The sequence below is a fragment of the Saccoglossus kowalevskii genome, chromosome 16 (assembly GCF_978046115.1).
Source record: "Saccoglossus kowalevskii chromosome 16, keSacKowa6.1, whole genome shotgun sequence".
NCBI classification, from domain to species: Eukaryota; Metazoa; Hemichordata; class Enteropneusta; family Harrimaniidae; genus Saccoglossus; species Saccoglossus kowalevskii.
The window spans coordinates 26,024,874-26,045,559 of NC_140656.1; the positions used below are offsets into that span (position 1 = coordinate 26,024,874).

The following is a 20,686-nucleotide window of genomic DNA, read 5'->3' on the forward strand; positions in this document are numbered from 1 at the left end:
GATGCCAACTTCCCACATAACAAGTTTGGTTGACGTCAGTAAAGTCATACGGTCGTAAAATTCCTGCACAAACAGATCCGCATAGGTGGACAATATTTCATGTAAATGTGTATATATATGTTTCAGTTTTCCTTAGTATTTGGCAGGGGGGTCGTAACCTCTTGTATTGAAAACCAGTGTGACTGGCCTGCCTACGGGATGCTAAGGTTTTTATAGTAAAAGTTATCAGTCACATCCGTTAATGTAATTTCGTTTTACTTATTCATAAATCAAAAATCACTATAATGTTATACAGCCGAATTGAAGATTGCGGGGAATTTGCTATAAATCTTGTGACATACTGCCAACCTGGTATGTTCACTCGCAATATAAATATTAATATACAACTTAGTGATTGATATGTAAATCACATTTGAAACTCTATGTATTTGAAAGACACATTAACTCTTCGAACTTGGACGTTAATGTTAAATACACGTACTTAATGTCACCATGTCTCACACAGTCGTGATAGATTATAGTGTGACGCGGATTCCCGGCATAAATGAAGAACATCAGTGAAATAATGTATTCTAGATCTAAAATTGTACGTATAACTGTTATTGACTGAGTTACACGACTAACAAATAAGTTGATAATGTCTTTCCAAGACTTTGCAAAATCAAATTTATTACATAACAATTGCACTGTGGCGTTAATTGTTATCCCGAGTTGGTTCACATTGAATCGAATAACTAGAACTAAAACATGATCGGAGCAAATTAAGTGAGTATCAAATATTGGTAAAAGTAGGCGTTTTGATAGCTTCAATCATGATTTGATATACATGATAAGAATAACGATAAAATGTTGGAAATTGAACTAATTATAACTATTCCTCATTATTCCTCATTAAACAATGTACAAATACTGAAAGGCTGAATAATTACAGATATAAATTATAAAAGCAAAAAATAAATATACCACAATGTAACATTACACGCCGTTGCACAGGAAGAGATCTAGACCTGAGTAGAGGAATTTCACTTCCGGTCGCATAGCGTTGCTGGGGAGTCGAGAAGAGAACAGAGGTAGACTACTCTATATGTTACAACTGCAAAGTGGATTATTATAGACAATCTAATTGCAATAAATTTGACATAGTTGATTTGTGTAAAAGAGTTTAGTTTTACTAACGAAAACAAGACAAGAGTGTACAATGAGTGTACAAGGAATAACTCAGTACCGATGCAGAACCTTCGTTATATGGGTATTGAATAAATGATAATAAAAGTGGAGGTCGCCAACTGCTCGTCAGAATAGCCTTTTGATTTTATTAGATTTTATTTGCTGTCTTTATCAGTCGGTATTTTCGTCACTGTAGATTAATAGATCGCCTGGTTAATATCTCCAATCATATTATAGAGTAGGTCACAACCTTTCATACTTAGTGGAACGTGTAGGTGTGCTTTGATTACAAATTTCCTGGGGTCTTTAACAAATTTGGGAACGTAATAATAACAGAAAACCATGTACTCGCCCTGGCAGGTAATTTATATTAATGAGGGAGATATTTTATGCAAGTTATTACATTAAAAATAGTGTGAACATTTGTACTTTTTAAAATTATTTGTGTTGCACAAATCACTTTGAGCGCTATGAAGGTGACAGTACGCTTTAATTTCCTATACGAATTTTGATTGGGTAGAATGAATTTTCCAGCGTAGCTGCCGAGGTGTTTTCAAGAAATAGGCAAGGGATGCGATGTTCACCAAATTATTTATATTCTAAATCCACATAATACTACGCCAAAATTAATTTTGAGTAATCCAATGTAATATCATGTAAAAAGGCTTGTATTTGTCATAATAGTCACTCCCATTGAAGTTAAATAATAAACTGATCCAAGTTATATGTAGTTTATAATATCTTTATTGTGAAATAGATCAAGAAACTATTTTATCTGAACGTGCGTAGCAATGAAATTTACATGTATGCTAATATTTTCAATTGATAACGATGTAAATAGAATTTAAAAAATATTAATGAGGAAATGAATTATAACAAAATAATACATACAGGTCTCTAAAATTCAACAACAAATCTAGTACGAATGGTAGGTGTGCTATATTAACTAGAATTATTCATTGAAAAATGAATACAGTTTTATTCTTGACTATTACAAATAGAGCATCAAATTAATGTGTCTACATTAGCTAATCGGTGACTGACATGGGAACACAACTGCTATGGAGTATTTGATCAGCAAAAGTAAATACACCCACAGCTTCTGACCCAAAAAAACAGGAAACGAGTCCACCAACATGTATACAAATATCTGCAACTCCGCTTCATCATATCTAGAGAAAAAAGTACATAGAAACACATTGACGTAATTTACATTTCATCTTGAAAATAATTAGTTATATTTGCAAAAGAGGGGCGCAATCAACATCTCGAATTTTACATACAAGTAACACCAGAGAATGTTCTCTCACCTCCGTCAGCATGGTTTACAATGTCCAGCCAGTACATTTCCCTTCCTAAACATGCGTCGTTTATTGTAACCCCAAAGCCGGAAAAGTCTTTGATTGGTGCCCCATTGGCACTGTAATGCATTTCCTCTTCGTTTCCATACTCTGCTACTTTTTTCTTTGAAGGAAGTTAAAAAAACAATATACATTATGAATTCTACAGCTGTATTTACGGTTACTGTAGTGATTCGCAAGCCGTATTATGTATTACAGATTGACTGACACTATGACAAAAAAGTGAATTGATGTACACTAGAATCCGAAAATATTTGTGACCATAATCAAATGTACATCATCCATATGTATATTTGCTGTTACAGATTAAAATACATCTCGAATAATAACAAACGAACATCGAGATAAAATAACACATATTTAAATGTAATTAATTTATGAGTATCAACAGTACTTGTGTTTCATTATTAACATTTACAAGAGCCGTAATTAACTAGACAGTCGAAACATAAGGTAGGTAACAAAAGCAACATTTTTCAAGCATGGTTGCAATTGACGTTCGCATAGATATCCAAACATAAATGTATATCACATACCTCTTCTTCCTCTTGTAATATAATTTTCTTCAATTTAGACGGTTCTTGCTCAGTTTCTATGTTCAGTGTGGTAGCATAACACTTGTTCCCAATAGCAGGGGCAATCACTTTAATTCTCTGCAATAAAAAATGTTTTTTGGTGATTGTGTTAGTAGAAGTATGAATAAATCATGAATAAAGTCCATTTGTGAAATGAATAAAAAATGGGCGAAAAAATGAGCGTGGTTTCCTACGTGAGTAAGTTCAATTGGCTGTTTTAAAATCGTTGATGACTATAAATAGAAGAATTAAATACAAATCGTTAGAAACCATGTATATAAAGCACTTTACCAGGTTAAAATTATCGATGATTAAAGCATCGTCAGCGTATGTTGAGTGGAAGACTTCAGTATTTTTCTCTTCGTCAATGACGATGTCCTGCTCATCATCGCCAAGTTGTATCTTGAAATTCACCGCCGACTGTGATGAATTGAAAACAAATACTAGCAGTAAACACATTATATTCTGTACTTAGAAAAGGGAAAAAATGGATTTGAATTGATGATAGATCTGAAAGTGAGGAGCGAACTTACACTCGTTGTTTCGTTAGCAGGAGCTGACGCAACCAAGTTGGCTACCAAACCGAGTAGTAGTATAGTAATCTTCATCTTCAGTGCTTGTGGAGTCTTCGTATTAGAGACAAAGTGAAGAAACATTTGACAGACCATGCTTATATAGGTTTACCATTACCTTCTATGTGTATACATTTCAATAAAATACATCCTTGAAACTTGTCAATACATGCACTTCTAGGGTACTCGAATCCAAATTAGTTTGCAACTCGAATTTTTACTTTATATTTCCTTATGACATATATCAATATCCCAAAGTGGTTTGTGACAGTGAAACAATGGGTACAATAATACATTTGGATAGGAAACTTAAAATTATAGATTGCCTTTTTCATAATTTGAAAACTTATAAATATTTTTGTAAATTCGTTAGTTTTAGGAAAACATTCTCAAAAAACATTAATATTTACAATATAGAATTTGCCACAGACTCGTGTTTTAATTTTTTCCAATATATGTTCCTGGTTCACAGGGTCACGCACAAAGCGTCTTTCCTGGTTCAACATAACTGACATTGTATAATTTATCATATCATATAGTTTGACGGACACTTTGACCAGCCCAAGACGGAAACTCGTGAAACAGATGAGAATTTATTTTGCGAATTTTTAAAATGTACTCTTTACCTATATTCACCTAAATTAAAAAGACAGTCTCGTAAGCGTATTTGCCATGGGTGTATTTCCTACAAATGAACAGTAAAAACATCAAACATTCGATTTATGTCTATATCGTGCTACGCGGCGTCTGCTTTTATGGACATAACCGAATTTAAAGACTACAAATCACAAATAGTCTTAAAATATAGGGGAATGAATGTATAGAAGAAGAATGACTCCCAATTATAAATGAAAATTGCAATTCCACTGTTTTTATATTTGGTTAGAGCTGAAGCATTACTGACAACAATTATACAATCCGCTCCAATGATGAAATATGTCTGTATATGTGTTCTCTGTTCTACAATTATGTACTCAGTACGTCGCAGATTTGTTAGTTGTTGACATCGTACTACAATGATATTACAGCCGTCTTGTACGCTGTGCGGAATTTGGCTGTGGAGTGCAAGTGAATCAACATATTGTCAGTAGATGCATCTGTTTGAATTTCACTACTGTCGTTAGTTATTTCTATCTATAGTGTAACCTCGAGCAAGTTGTTCTCCTGATGAACTCCATGAAAGAGGTTGGCGTCGGCACATTTCCACTGTCGAATAAATATATGATACAATTGTAAACATTCTTGCTGTTATTAGATTTCACTGTTTTTCTTGATACTGGCGCCTGCTCCTACAGGCGGGACCCTATTATATTTTAATGACTGTAAATCTGATAAGGAAATAAATAAAGGAGAAGAAAGGACTATATTTGCAACTCCGTTTTAGTCTATCAGCCTATGGAACCATATTACATTTTTAAATATTTCATAATATCTCTAGTAATATGGAAAAAAACCGTGTCAATTGGTGCTTACTGTTACTAAAGTAATCTTTTCGCTGGTAATTCCGTAGAATATTGAAATATTTGACGATTTATTGCACTGACAAAATCAATATATTCCTATTTGATTGATATCATTTCTTCTCAACTAAATAACAAAATATATGCGAGTAGCCAACATGGTAGCAATTAAAGTGTCGAAGGGGAAGGAGATGGGTTGACATTTTCAATCAGCATGACACTAAGCAAACATTATTTTCATTTAATCAATGTCTATATTTCATGGCGGTCATTCACTTCGACAGTGTGATCTATTGTTATGATAGGGTTATTTATTATATGTATATTTTCGTATTCATGTAATTATCATATTTCCTTGCATGTATGTATGTGTGATATTTAAGAGCATTGACATAAATTATTTTATCAAATCATAAATGGAACAAATAGGCGAGCTTGATGATTTATTTTATAAATCAATACAAATCTAGTACAGACAATTTCATGAAGTTTATTATTAATAATTATGCACTAAATGGTATATATAGCATGAATACCTGGTTTATTGAAACATGCATATCATTAATCACATATGTGTCTTCAGTGTCTGCATACTCTAAATTAAGATAGATGAACTTACTCAGAACCAAAACCAGCCAATACGACTAGACAACAACCTTCCTTCATCATTTCTACCAAAAAATGATATTTAAATAACTCGCATTATGTACTGAGAAATATTGTTAATAATAACAACATCCTAACTATCGAACTCATGTATCACAACAAATGTTTTCTCACGTCCATCTACATGGTTTACACTATTTAGCCAGTACATGACCCTTCCAGTATCAATTGTCACTTGTTAAAACGTCCCATCACCGTCAGTTCTTGAGACTATAGACAAGGTGAACAAAAACTGGAAAGGCCGTGCTTATAGATTTATATTTTGTTTATGTGTACTTGATGGAATGCAGGATTTGTTTCCAAAAATATTCACAACATTGATTGTATAACAGAACACATATACAGATACATTTCGTAATTGGAGCGAATTGTATAATTTTTTTCAGTAATATTTCAACTCTTAAACAAATTATGGTAACCAACTATAAAAGCAGTAGAAATGAAAATTTCATTTATAGTTAGAAATCATTCTTATTTGATACATTCATTTCCCTATATTTTAAGCCTATTTGTGATTTGTAGTCTTTAAATTCGGTTATGTCCATACAAGCAGACGTCACGTAGTACGATATAGACATAAATACAATGTTTGATGTTTTTATTGTTCATTTGAAGGAGATACACCCATGGCAAATACGCACATGTTTTAACGGAAGGCAGAGTTGTGTCTTTTAAAAAAGTCGAGTTTTTTTGTGTGCATGTACATACTAATTGCGTAAAGAAAGTGCAGTTTAAACTAAATAATTACAAGACCTGTTCAAGACCTAATTTTGCCTTTATAAATAAAATTACAAAAAGCCTATGTAAATACACTTTGTTGTAGCAATACAACAGGATTGAGGCATTAGAAAATATAATCAATTCAGGTGACAATCGTTTTGCGAATACGAGAATGCCTTTTGAATTTAAGTGAATATTGGTAATAAATAAATTTTAAAAGTTTGCAAAACAAATTCTCATCTCTTTATTACGAGTTTGCGTCTTCGCCTGTTCAAAGTGTCCTTCAAACTATATGGCCATTGCTATTATAAATTATACAATGCCAATTATGTTGAACCAGGAAAGACGCTCTGTGTGTGACCCTGTGAACCAGGAACATATATTGGAATAAATAAAAACACCTATGCACGAGTCTGTTGTTCGTTTTTTGAGAAAATAGTCCCAAAACTACGAATCCTATAAAATACACAACACCAGTTTTCAAATTATGAAAAAGGCAATCTATAATTTCATGTTTAACGCTATTCAAATGTATTATTGTACCCATTGTTCCACTGTCGCAAACCACTTTGGGATATTGATATATTATATGTCATAAGGAAATATAAAGTAAAAGTTTGGGTTGTAAACTATTTTTGATTCGAGTACCCTAGAAGTGCATGTACTGACAAGTTTCAAGGTTGTTTTTTATTAAGATGTACATACATAGAAAGTGGTGTCAACCCTATATAAGCATGGTCTGTCAAATGTTTCTTCACTTTGTCTCTAATCCGAAGACTCCACAAGAACTGACGATGAAGATTACTATACTACTACTCGGTTTGGTAGCCAACTTGGTTGCGTCAGCTCCTGCTGAAGAAACAACGAGTGTAAGTTCGCTCCTCACTTTCAGATCTATCATCAATTCAAATCCATTTTTTTCCTTTTCTAAGTACAGAATATAATGTGTTTACTGCTAGTATTTGTTTTCAATTCATCACAGTCGGCGGTGAATTTCAAGATACAACTTGGCGATGATGAGCAGGACATCATTATCGACGAAGAGAAGAATACTGAAGTCTTCTACTCAACATACGCTGACGACGCTTTAATCATCGATAATTTTAATCTGGTAAAGTGCTTTATATACATGGTTTATAACGATTTGTATTTAATTTTTCAATTTATATTCATCAATAATCTTACAACAGCCAATTAAACTTAGTCACGTGGGAAATCACGCTCATTTTCTCGCCCATTTTTGATTCATTCCACAAATGGGTTTTCGTCATTATTTATTCATACTTCTACTAACACACTTATTATTTTACAATTATTATTGCAGAGAATTAAAGTGATTGCCCCTGCTATTGGGAACAAGTGTTATGTTACCACACTAAACACAGAATCTGAGCAAGAACCGTCCAAATTGAAGGAAATTCTATTACAAGAGGAAGAAGAGGTATGTAATATACAAGTATGTTTGGATATCTATGCGAACGTCAATTGCAACCGTGCTTGATAAATGTTGCTTTTGTTACCTACCCTACGTTTCGACTGTCTGGTAAAGGCTCTTGTAAAGTTAATAATGAAACATAAATACTGCTGATACTCACAAATTAATTACATTTAAATATGTGTTATTTCATCTCGTTTTCACATGTATTTTTGTTATTATACGATATGTATTTGTTAACTGTAAAGGCAAGAAAACATATGGATGATGTACAGTTGATTATGGTTCTAGATATCTTACATCAATTCACTTTTTTGTCATAGTGTCAGTCAAACTGTAATACATAATACGGCTTGCGAATCACTACAGTAACCGTAAATACAGCTGTAGAATTCATAATGTATATTGTTTTTTAAACTTCCTTCAAAGAAAAAAGTAGCAGAGTATGGAAACGAAGAGGAAATGCATTACAGTGCCAATGGGGCACCAATCAAAGACTTTTCCGGCTTTGGGGTTACAATAAACGACGCATGTTCAGGAAGGGAAATGTACTGGCTGGATATTGTAAATCATGCTGACGGAGGTGAGAACAAATTCTCTAGTGTTACTTGAATCTAAAATTCAAGATGTTGATTGCGCCCCTGTTCTGCTAATATAGCTAACTATTTTCAAGATGAAATATACATTATTTCATTGTGTTTCTATGTTCTTTTTTTCTCTAGATATGATGAAGAGGGGTTGCAGATATTTGCATACTTGTTGGTGGGCTCGTTTCCTGTTTTTTTGGGTCAGAGTCTGTGGTTGGATTTACATTTGCTGATCAAATACTCCATAACAGTTGTTTTCCCATGTCAGTGAACAAATAGCGAATGTAGACACATTAATTTGATGCTCTATTTGTGTTAGTCAAGAAATCAACTGTATTCATTTTTCATAGAATAATTCTAATTAATAGCACACCTTGCCATTCGTACTAGATTTGTTGTTGAATTTTAGTGACATTCATGTATTATTTTATTATAATTCATTTCCTCAATTAATATTCGTAAAATCTATTTACTTCTTTATCAAATGAAAAAATTAGCATACATGTAAATTTCACGTAAATTTCACATTCAGATAAAATAATGTCTTGTTCTATTTCACAATAAAGATATTATAAACTACATATAACTTTGAATCAGTTTATTATTTAACTTCAATGGGAGTGACTATTATGACAAATACATGCCACCTTACATGTTATTACAATGGATTTACTCAAAATTAATCAAGGCGTAGTATTATGTGGATTTAGTCAAAACCCCTCGGCAGCTACGCTAGAAAATTCATTCTACCTACCCTGTATTCGTATAGAAAACTCGAATTAAAGCGTGTTGTCACGTTTATAACGCTGAAAGTGATTTATGCAACCCAATTAATTAAACGAGGTGCAATCAATTATAGCAATAGCACTGCAAATGACTATAATTCTAAAACTACGATTTTGATGGCAATCTCTATTTTGAATAAAATAGCTTTCATAAAATAACTCTCACATTAAATAAATATTATGCAAATATAAAAAATACATAGTTAAGTGCAGATTACTATGACAGAATTCACGGCCTGGCCTGACGTGTGTTGAGTGTGGAAGGTATAAGTTATATCATAAAATGCTGTATGGATACACTGTATCACCCGAATCGAGTTTATCGTTTGTGTTCTTGCACATATTGCCTGACCTGGGGTCAACAAACCGGATGGAAGATCATATTTTGAACGTTCCAAGCGCGCAGAGTCGCAGTGCATAGAACATCACAGTTACCAATTAAAAAATTGCACACTATTCTGCCTAAGCAAGAATAACGAACATGCAAATTATCTTTGGCTATATTTTCATATTTTTTGCGGGTATTTTGGGAGTTGAAAAGCTATGTCACGGTCATATTTTACTCACACGTGTATATTTCATTGTATGTATGTGCTTACGACATTTAAGATCATTGACTTAAGGTAGAAGCCTACTCATAAAACCAAATTGGTCATTAATTGCATAAAAATGTTAATTAGTTTACTATGTAAAATCATTTCAAATACACACGAACCATCTCTATTTCAGTCCATTTTCTCTGAAAAATCATCTTTTTCAACTGGAAATCCACGTTCCCTACCTGTCTTAAATAGCTCTTCTAGCTGCCTTCGTCTGTCTGTACCCACATTCACTCACTCCGTTATCTTTAAAAAAAAAACATGTTTAAAATATGCCGCTAACTTCTTCCGGGCTGCATGTCTACCGGTGCTATTTTGACTTTTTATATTTTAATCCTACCCTCGCCGGTGTTACGCATGCGCAAATATAATAACATCGCGTCTGATTGTAATTCAGGAATCGGAAATTCGTGTGGCAATTGTTTTGCGAGTACGAGATAGATTTATTAATTTAACTATTAAATATTGACAAAGAATACATGTGACATATGCCCATCAATACTTTGCCTCTTGTGCTGGTCAATATGTCCTTCAAACTATATGGTCATTCTCATGATTTATGATACAATGTCAATGTTGAACCAGGAAAGTCGCTATTTGACCCTGCAACATGTGATTAGAATAAATTTACTGTGGTAATTGCAGTTGCTATCTTGTTAATATTAATGTATTTTAAACAATCATCTTAACTAAGGAATCGTGCATACCATAAAACACAAATAAAATCTTGTATCTGGTCACAAATCTATAAGTTTGTCGATGTACAAATTTACGATCATACTTATTGCATCAGTTATACATCGAAATTTCAAACATATAACTTATGCCCTATTTATATAACTATCGATTATATATTATTTTCTCTGTTTTTTTATATTTTATGACACATAAGTGATTATGGCTTTGATTCTCATTACAAAGAGTGTGTATTGACTTTTCGATGTTTTCATTTTTTTAATCGATTTTTTTACTTACCCATATTGTATCTTTCGTCGCGTTAAAAAAAAGAATACTTAACCACGCTTGAACTGTTTACTCCATGTAACTGTTTCATAAATGTAACTTTATTTATCACCGTTTATTATTATTATTTATGTTAATCAGATTTTGTTTGTTAATTGAATTTTTTACTTACTCATATTGTATTTCTCTTAGCATTAAAAAAAGAAATATTTAACTATGCTATAAATGCATACTCCATGTAAGTATTTTATAAATTTTTACTCCCCATAATCTACGCTAATTTATGTACGAATTCTATTGTGGCGTCATAATTATTCAAGTGTCATATTCAAATTATTATATAATGTTCCCTTAACTACTTATGATTTTTGCATAAAAACGAAAACAAATCACAATGTCGAAAATGTAATGTCTTTATCGCAGTGTTATTGTTTAGTGACCCTTTAAATAAACATTACCCGAAATCACCAATTTAATATTCTATGTCGACAAAACATACCTACATACATTTACTGTAAACAAAAAATACTGTAACAAAATTATCATTTTCGTAAATATTTAACTTGTTAAAGAACAGAAACGTGAGAACTAGTGATAAACTACAATTATACTTCATATAGACAGTCCAAACAAAGTTCATTAATTTGATCGTCACCTGATCATTATACCATGACAGAATTCACCGTCGAGGGCGCAAAGGCGCGGACTCTAGTGCGTTGCCATGGTAAAACAAACATGAGGTCAAGTGTTGTATAGCGTGTTCCTGTTAAATCGAACAAGATGTCAAGTGTCGTGACGAGTTTCGATGGGAATTCGAATGCGAAGTTGCGTATTATTTGGTTAAACTATGACATGATGTAAAAAGGCAAAATGTATTGGTTTATTATTGAAATTGATAGAGTTGTTGTTACAGGAATGCAGATGCATAGTAGTAGTGATTCACATAATAAATTAATTATTTAAAATGAAAATGATTTATATGCATAATCGTAGTTAAAATACATACTGCAGAAATGGAACAAGCCCACTATCACAAGCGGGTTGGGGAAACCCCGAAATTCAAAACATAACCTTCTATTCAGTTGTTCGAGGCAAACAAACAAATCAGTGAAATGGGTCTATGCATCCCAGATAACAAGAGGCAGTGTAAATTCATCATTCTAAAGTGGACGAAGTTTGGTAGAAATTGCAACTGAATATTTTTTTATCAAAAACGGTGCAAACAAGATAAGATCAAATATATTTAGTGAGGAAAACATAACTCGTCCAAGCTGTTGTCGCATGACCGATTGTCTTTTGAAGGTATTTTGTTTGGCCGAAATTGAAGAATTTATATTGTTTCTTCCAGTTAGTTTCACGGGCCAGTATACAGCAATATACACTCCCTCAACTATTACCGTTTTGCGAATAGAGTTAACGTTGAACCGAGGCGTTCGGGTCAAGCTTGTTCACCGACACTACCGTGTATACAGCTAACAAAGCTCTATCCGGCTATGACAAACCTAGCACATCTTTCTTTGATATTTAACTATAAACCGAATCATGGCTAATAATTTTGTAAATGCTGAAACCAATCGCGTATTCCTGTAACTTGTCCGAAAAAAAGGAGTTTGTTCAGGTTTCGCGCAGTGTACAGAGTCTAGACTGGGTATACCATCTGTATGTGAATATAAGAATTACTTTTGTTTGGACTTAATGCTATTATAATTAATCACAGTGGACTTAAACAGAATATCTTTACATTTTTTTACATCTGTTCTCAGCACGTTCAAGTAAAGGACGGGGTGTACTTCTAAAAATAAATGGCACACGTCAAGTTGTTTAGATAAACGTTTCAGTTGGTCACGCCTCTGTTTTTATTGCTTGGGTGTCAGTTAGCTGTTTTGAAATTTTGATAGCAAGCCTTCTTGCAAAACTGCAGTTATTCGCACGTTCCACAACAGTAAACTACCACTCGCTGTGGATATATGTCGTGAATTATACAAGGTATTGTGGTATACCCGAGTGCGTCGTGCTCCACACATTTACTAACATGTGAATACAAAGAAAACTTGAAGTTTCAAGATACGATCGTCTCTACAAACTTCAAAATTACATCATTAGAGTAAGCACACGATGATTGTTCAATGCACTTTGACCAGTTCGTGCTTGAGTGTGCTTGAAGTCATTCACCTGTTCAACTGCCATAATTCATACTAACTAAATTACCCACTGACCTTCATAGTGACTAGACGAAATGTGTGTACCATGTGCTCTCAGGAAATGATCATCATGGTTCGGTATACCAAGGTTGTTTTATTCTCCGTAGTCAGCTTTCTTGTAACCGCAACAAAGTATCAGTATTCTCTTTAACTTTAAGGATAGTTATCCAGGTAAGTTTAAATTGCTTTAAATTTATGTGATACGGTTTGAAAGTTGTCCATGTATGTAGTAATATGATGGCGGCCATATTTGATTTCTCAGTAAAGAGTAGTAGTCAGTCTTTGAGCTGTAGCGCAAAATTGAACTGATAATGACCTCAAACATATGTGAATGATATGTAGAAAAACATGTGTGAAGGTAATTGACAACCACTCGACTAAACAGATTTGTTATTCCATTTACGTAATGTATGTCCCAGTGTTGATATTGCCATGACCAGAACGCAGCTGTGTTACAATATATGTACTTGCTGCTGAGTACATTTATAACTAAGTGCCCCCATAGGACATTCCCATAGCATAACGAATGATCTAGCCATCAGTTTGTTTGATTTTATAACTGCTTACTATGTCTTTAAAGAACTACAACGTAACACGTACTTTGTTTGCACTTGAAGTACATACGACCATAAAGCATTATAACATTTATTGTGGCGTATATTGCCCCGCCTATTAGAGTTGTATCCTCCTTTATATTACTTAAATAATAAATCAGCTCCCACCTTAGTAGGTGATTTGCCGTCCGATGTCGTTTAACACGTATAGGATGCAGACGTAACGTTCACAGCAACAATCGATTGCATTACAACTTGTACATACTTTTGGCGGGCTCCCTGGTCATGTGTACATTTCGAGAAGATATTATTTTTAGCTAATGTTTATGGCAAATATTGGCATTTCCGATAGTTACACTTGGACGGGTTTTACAGATTTGTTCATTTCTTGGCAACATCATTATATGTCATCAGATTGTTTTCAACTGTCAGGTCACCTGTCAATATAGTTTTGTATGTATATAGAGTTGCTATGGCAATGGAAGAGTCTAAAGGATGTAACGCTGCCACTGAGTAACATGCATTATTCAGAAACAGAATCACCTTGTTATTAAAGCTAGTTGATACGAATGATGTCATGGCTAGGACTACTGTGAATCTATGAATAATTGATATTAGGTGTTAACTTTTTTTCATCACATGACCAATTTGAATATCAAAACGATGGGGTAATTGTTAATTTATATATTATTCACATGCAAAATTATGTTTTTCATGTATCCCTATCAACTGCTACCATATTCATAATAGTGAGATTTCATTAGCTTATTGGCACAAGCCGAATATTTCGGCTTGCAGCTGAATTTAAACAAATCGGTGACTGGGAAATAATAACAAGAGGCACATTCTTAGTTAGACACCTAACCGAATTATTCAGTTCAACACAGCGAAATAAGGATGCAGTCACAAAGCAAAATTCACGTTAATTACTTTTATAGAATAAATGCATTAACTAATCTAATTCACTAAATAGTAAAATTACAAAATATAGTGTTACATAAATAGAAAAAAAAAACATTTAAAGAAGTTTTACTATATCCTGCAAACTATTGATTATTATTTTCACATACATGCGTCGTTTATTGCAACCCCAAAATTCGAAAAATCCTTGATTGGTGTTCCATTGACGCTATGATACATTTCCTTACTGCTACCTTTTCCTGTAAATGAAGGAAAAACACTATAAAATATGAGTCCTACTGTTGTATTTACAATATGATGATATGAATTGCAAGCTGTATTAGATATTGAACATTGACTGAGATTATGATTATGAGATTGTGTCCTTGCCATTACAGGTTAAAAGTACATCTCGAATAATAACAAAAATGTGACATGAGGGCACGAGAAACGGCCATCGAGATGAAATAAACGTATATTTCGACTGCCGTGCTTTAACTGGTCGTTGTAGCTATGTGTTCTGCTTGTACCAACTTTTAACTTCTTTCTACAGAAGGTACGGGATAATCGTAAACATACTAAACCTATTGAGCAACCACTCTTGCATGCCGACATCAAACTGAGAATAAATATCGAAGGCTTATTTATATGTATTCATTTAATTGCGCCCCTAAGCTTCAAAATCTATCTTACTACTTCAGAAGTATTCAAACCAACAAATGTGTGTCGCTGTACCAGAAACTACTGTACGTAAATAAAATGCACAACATAATGACTATGAAATATAACACACTGCTGCCTTCATTAAACATTTTACGGTGTGTGTATTTTATACAAATCAACAATAACAACTTCAAACATTTGGTTTATGTCGATATCGTACGGCGTCTGCTACGTGGCGTCTGCTCTTACATGTAGAATCCAATGTAATTTTTGAAGACCCCGATCTGTGAAATAGACTACGAACTTACAGAGAAATAAATGACTAGAAGATGAATGATTTCCTATCATTACTAAAATTACAATTCTGTTTTAATTGTACAGTTATGTTTGCTATAATAGAATAAGCACCAAATACGTCGCAGATATAATTTGATATCATAATATCACAAACTTGACTCTGTGTTGGTGACCTTCTAGCCTTGCCTTAAGATATTAAACCCAATTTCCACATAATAAGTTAGTCAGGGCATACGGTCTTAAAATCCTTGCACCAACTCTACCTCACATGTGAGATATTACCTGATAAAGGCAACCTTTACGTTTATTTAAATATGTATATATTTGATTTGGGTAAGATTTTAAACTACATTCGGTTGTGAAGTCTATGGACTTAAGAATAAGGTTATCCTTTGCCACAACAACCTCCAGGTCACCCTTGGGCAAGGTGTAGGTACCTGTCAGCCTTGGATGCCAACTTCCCACATAACAAGTTTGGTTGACGTCAGTAAAGTCATACGGTCGTAAAATTCCTGCACAAACAGATCCGCATAGGTGGACAATATTTCATGTAAATGTGTATATATATGTTTCAGTTTTCCTTAGTATTTGGCAGGGGGGTCGTAACCTCTTGTATTGAAAACCAGTGTGACTGGCCTGCCTACGGGATGCTAAGGTTTTTATAGTAAAAGTTATCAGTCACATCCGTTAATGTAATTTCGTTTTACTTATTCATAAATCAAAAATCACTATAATGTTATACAGCCAAATTGAAGATTGCGGGGAATTTGCTATAAATCTTGTGACATACTGCCAACCTGGTATGTTCACTCGCAATATAAATATTAATATACAACTTAGTGATTGATATGTAAATCACATTTGAAACTCTATGTATTTGAAAGACACATTAACTCTTCGAACTTGGACGTTAATGTTAAATACACGTACTTAATGTCACCATGTTTCACACAGTCGTGATAGATTATAGTGTGACGCGGATTCCCGGCATAAATGAAGAACATCAGTGAAATAATGTATTCTAGATCTAAAATTGTACGTATAACTGTTATTGATTGAGTTACACGACTAACAAATAAGTTGATAATGTCTTTCCATAACTTTGCAAAATCAAATTTATTACATAACAATTGCACTGTGGCGTTAATTGTTATCCCGAGTTGGTTCACATTGAATCGAATAACTAGAACTAAAACATGATCGGAGCAAATTAAATGAGTATCAAATATTGGTAAAAGTAGGCGTTTTGATAGCTTCAATCATGATTTGATATACATGATAAGAATAACGATTAAATGTTGGAAATTGAACTAATTATAACTATTCCTCATTATTCCTCATTAAACAATGTACAAATACTGAAAGGCTGAATAATTACAGATATAAATTATAAAAGCAAAAAATAAATATACCACAGTGTAACATTACACGCCGTTGCGCAGGAAGAGATCTAGACCTGAGTAGAGGAATTTCACTTCCGGTCGCATAGCGTTGCTGGGGAGTCGAGAAGAGAACAGAAGTAGACTACTCTGTATGTTACAACTGCAAAGTGGATTATTATGGACAATCTAATTGCAATAAATTTGCCATAGTTGATTTGTGTAAAAGAGTTTAGTTTTACTAACGAAAACAAGACAAGAGTGTACAATGAGTGTACAAGGAATAACTCAGTACCGATGCAGAACGTTCGTTATATGGGTATTGAATAAATGATAATAAAAGTGGAGGTCGCCAACTGCTCGTCAGAATAGCCTTTTTTCGTCACTGTAGATTAATAGATCGCCTGGTTAATATCTCCAATCATATTATAGAGTAGGTCACAACCTTTCATACTTAGTGGAACGTGTAGGTGTGCTTTGATTACAAATTTCCTGGGGTCTTTAACAAATTTGGGAACGTAATAATAACAGAAAACCATGTACTCGCCCTGGCAGGTAATTTATATTAATGAGGGAGATATTTTATGCAAGTTATTACATTAAAAATAGTGTGAACATTTGTACTTTTTAAAATTATTTGTGTTGCACAAATCACTTTGAGCGCCATGAAGGTGACAGTACGCTTTAATTTCCTATACGAATTTCGATTGGGTAGAATGAATTTTCCAGCGTAGCTGCCGAGGTGTTTTCACGAAATAGGCAAGGGATGCGATGTTCACCAAATTATTTATATTCTAAATCCACATAATACTACGCCAAAATTAATTTTGAGTAATCCAATGTAATATCATGTAAAAAGGCTTGTATTTGTCATAATAGTCACTCCCATTGAAGTTAATAATAAACTGATCCAAGTTATATGTAGTTTATAATATCTTTATTGTGAAATAGAACAAGAAACTATTTTATCTGAACGTGCGTAGCAATGAAATTTACATGTATGCTAATATTTTCAATTGATAACGATGTAAATAGAATTTAAAAAATATTAATGAGGAAATGAATTATAACAAAATAATACATACAGGTCTCTAAAATTCAACAACAAATCTAGTACGAATGGTAGGTGTGCTATATTAACTAGAATTATTCATTGAAAAATGAATACAGTTGTATTCTTGACTATTACATATAGAGCATCAAATTAATGTGTCTACATTAGCTAATCGGTGACTGACATGGGAACACAACTGCTATGGAGTATTTGATCAGCAAAAGTAAATACACCCACAGCTTCTGACCCAAAAAAACAGGAAACGAGTCCACCAACATGTATACAAATATCTGCAACTCCGCTTCATCATATCTAGAGAAAAAAGTACATAGAAACACATTGACGTAATTTACATTTCATCTTGAAAATAATTAGTTATATTTGCAAAAGAGGGGCGCAATCAACATCTCGAATTTTACATACAAGTAACACCAGAGAATGTTCTCTCACCTCCGTCAGCATGGTTTACAATGTCCAGCCAGTACATTTCCCTTCCTAAACATGCGTCGTTTATTGTAACCCCAAAGCCGGAAAAGTCTTTGATTGGTGCCCCATTGGCACTGTAATGCATTTCCTCTTCGTTTCCATACTCTGCTACTTTTTTCTTTGAAGGAAGTTAAAAAAACAATATACATTATGAATTCTACAGCTGTATTTACGGTTACTGTAGTGATTCGCAAGCCGTATTATGTATTACAGATTGACTGACACTATGACAAAAAAGTGAATTGATGTACACTAGAATCCGAAAATATTTGAGACCTTAATCAAATGTACATCATCCATATGTATATTTGCAGTTACAGATTAAAATACATCTCGAATAATAACAAACGAACATCGAGATAAAATAACACATATTTAAATGTAATTAATTTAGGAGTATCAACAGTACTTGTGTTTCATTATTAACATTTACATGCGCCGTAATTAACTAGACAGTCGAAACATAAGGTAGGTAACAAAAGCAACATTTTTCAAGCATGGTTGCAATTGACGTTCGCATAGATATCCAAACATAAATGTATATCACATACTTCTTCTTCCTATTGTAATAGAATTTTCTTCAATTTAGACGGTTCTTGCGCAGTTTCTATATTCAGTGTGGTAGCATAACACTTGTTCCCAATAGCAGGGGCAATCACTTTAATTCTCTGCAATAAAAAATGTTTTTTGGTGATTGTGTTAGTAGAAGTATGAATAAATCATGAATAAAGTCCATTTGTGAAATGAATAAAAAATGGGCGAAAACATGAGCGTGGTTTCCTACGTGAGTAAGTTCAATTGGCTGTTTTAAAATCATTGATGACTATAAATAGAAGAATTAAATACAAATCGTTAGAAACCATGTATATAAAGCACTTTACCAGGTTAAAATTATCGATGATTAAAGCATCGTCAGCGTATGTTGAGTGGAAGACTTCAGTATTTTTCACTTCGTCAATGACGATGTCCTGCTCATCATCGCCAAGTTGTATCTTGAAATTCACCGCCGACTGTGATGAATTGAAAACAAATACTAGCAGTAAACACATTATATTCTGTACTTAGAAAAGGGAAAAAATGGATTTGAATTGATGATAGATCTGAAAGTGAGGAGCGAACTTACACTCGTTGTTTCGTCAGCAGGAGCTGACGCAACCAAGTTGGCTACCAAACCGAGTAGTAGTAGTATAGTAATCTTCATCTTCAGTGCTTGTGGAGTCTTCGTATTAGAGACAAAGTGAAGAAACATTTGACAGACTATGCTTATATAGGTTTACCATTACCTTCTATGTGTATACATTTCAATAAAATACATCCTTGAAACTCGAATACTCGGGTACTCGAATCCAAATTAGTTTGCAACTCGAATTTTTACTTTATATTTCCTTATGACATATAATATGTCCATACAAGCAGACGTCATGTAGTACGATATAGACATAAATCAAATGTTTGATGTTTTTATTGTTCATTTGAAGGAGGTACACCCATGGCAAATACGCACATGTTTTAACGGAAGGCAGAGTTGTGTCTTTTAAAAAAGTCGAGTTTTTGTGTGTCCATGTACATACTAATTGCGTACAGAAAGTGCAGTTTAAACTACCAACAATAATTACAAGATCTGTTCAAGACCTAATTTTGCCTTTATAAATGAAATTACAAAATGCCTATGTAAATACGCTTTGTTGTAGGACTACTACAGGATTGAGGCATTAGAGAATATAATCAATTCAGGTAACAATCGTTTTGCGAATACGAGACTGCTATTTGAATTTAAGTGAATATTGGTAATGAATAAATTTTAAAAGTTCGCAAAACGAATTCCCATCTGTTTATTACGAGTTTGCGTTTTCGCCTGTTCAAAGTGTTCTTCAAACTATATGGCCATTGCTATTATAAATTATACAATGCCAATTATGTTGAACCAGGAAAAACGCTCTGTGTGTGACCCGGCCCTGTGAACCAGGAACATATATTGGAATAAATAAAAACACCTTTGCACGAGTCTGTTGTAAGTTTTTTGAGAAAATAGTCCTAAAACTACGAATCCTATAAAATTCACAACACAAGTTTTCAAATCATGAAAAAGGCAATTCATAAGTTCATGTTTCACGCTGTCCAAATGTATTAGTGTACTCATTGTTCCACTGTCACAAACCACTTTGGGATATTGATATATTATTAGTCATAAGGAAATATAAAGTAAAAGTTTGGGTTGTAAACTATTTTTGATTCGAGTACCCTAGAAGTGCATGTACTGAC

The 20,686-nt window shown here is 33.4% G+C and overlaps 2 protein-coding genes and 3 long non-coding RNA genes across 5 annotated transcripts; 2 read left to right on the forward strand and 3 right to left on the reverse strand.

The window, feature by feature from the left end:
* Positions 1-1,888: 1,888 nt before the first annotated feature.
* Positions 1,889-2,627, reverse strand: LOC146733803 (uncharacterized). The gene is made up of 2 exons (XR_014926724.1): positions 2,478-2,627; positions 1,889-2,339 (listed from the first exon to the last, which is right to left on the reverse strand). It is a non-coding gene; the product is annotated as an uncharacterized LOC146733803 (long non-coding RNA).
* A 377-nt stretch (positions 2,628-3,004) lies between these two features.
* On the reverse strand, positions 3,005-3,771 carry LOC144345470 (uncharacterized). Its single transcript, XM_078006899.1, has 3 exons — positions 3,637-3,771; positions 3,395-3,523; positions 3,005-3,181 (listed from the first exon to the last, which is right to left on the reverse strand). The coding sequence occupies exons 1-3, from the start codon at positions 3,769-3,771 to the stop codon at positions 3,005-3,007; spliced, it is 441 nt and encodes a 146-aa protein (XP_077863025.1).
* Positions 3,772-7,255: 3,484 nt separating this feature from the next.
* Positions 7,256-8,022, forward strand: LOC146733804 (uncharacterized). The gene is made up of 3 exons (XM_085490966.1): positions 7,256-7,390; positions 7,504-7,632; positions 7,846-8,022. The coding sequence occupies exons 1-3, from the start codon at positions 7,256-7,258 to the stop codon at positions 8,020-8,022; spliced, it is 441 nt and encodes a 146-aa protein (XP_085347092.1).
* A 367-nt stretch (positions 8,023-8,389) lies between these two features.
* Positions 8,390-9,129, forward strand: LOC146733805 (uncharacterized). Its single transcript, XR_014926726.1, has 2 exons — positions 8,390-8,539; positions 8,679-9,129. It is a non-coding gene; the product is annotated as an uncharacterized LOC146733805 (long non-coding RNA).
* A 9,858-nt stretch (positions 9,130-18,987) lies between these two features.
* Positions 18,988-19,610, reverse strand: LOC146733806 (uncharacterized). The gene is made up of 3 exons (XR_014926743.1): positions 19,548-19,610; positions 19,306-19,434; positions 18,988-19,092 (listed from the first exon to the last, which is right to left on the reverse strand). It is a non-coding gene; the product is annotated as an uncharacterized LOC146733806 (long non-coding RNA).
* Between the last annotated feature and the right edge of the window lie 1,076 nt (positions 19,611-20,686).

Excerpts from the sequence above, each read along its gene's own strand:
- LOC144345470 (XM_078006899.1), bottom strand. The coding sequence starts at position 3,771 with ATGGTCTGTCAAATGTTTCTTCACTTTGTCTCTAATACGAAGACTCCA. Across the intron at positions 3,524-3,636 it reads CTGCTAACGAAACAACGAGT|TCGGCGGTGAATTTCAAGAT; the intron begins GTAAGTTCGCTC and ends AATTCATCACAG. Across the intron at positions 3,182-3,394 it reads TCATCGATAATTTTAACCTG|AGAATTAAAGTGATTGCCCC; the intron begins GTAAAGTGCTTT and ends TTTTTATTGCAG.
- LOC146733804 (XM_085490966.1), top strand. The coding sequence starts at position 7,256 with ATGGTCTGTCAAATGTTTCTTCACTTTGTCTCTAATCCGAAGACTCCA. Across the intron at positions 7,391-7,503 it reads CTGCTGAAGAAACAACGAGT|TCGGCGGTGAATTTCAAGAT; the intron begins GTAAGTTCGCTC and ends AATTCATCACAG. Across the intron at positions 7,633-7,845 it reads TCATCGATAATTTTAATCTG|AGAATTAAAGTGATTGCCCC; the intron begins GTAAAGTGCTTT and ends TTATTATTGCAG.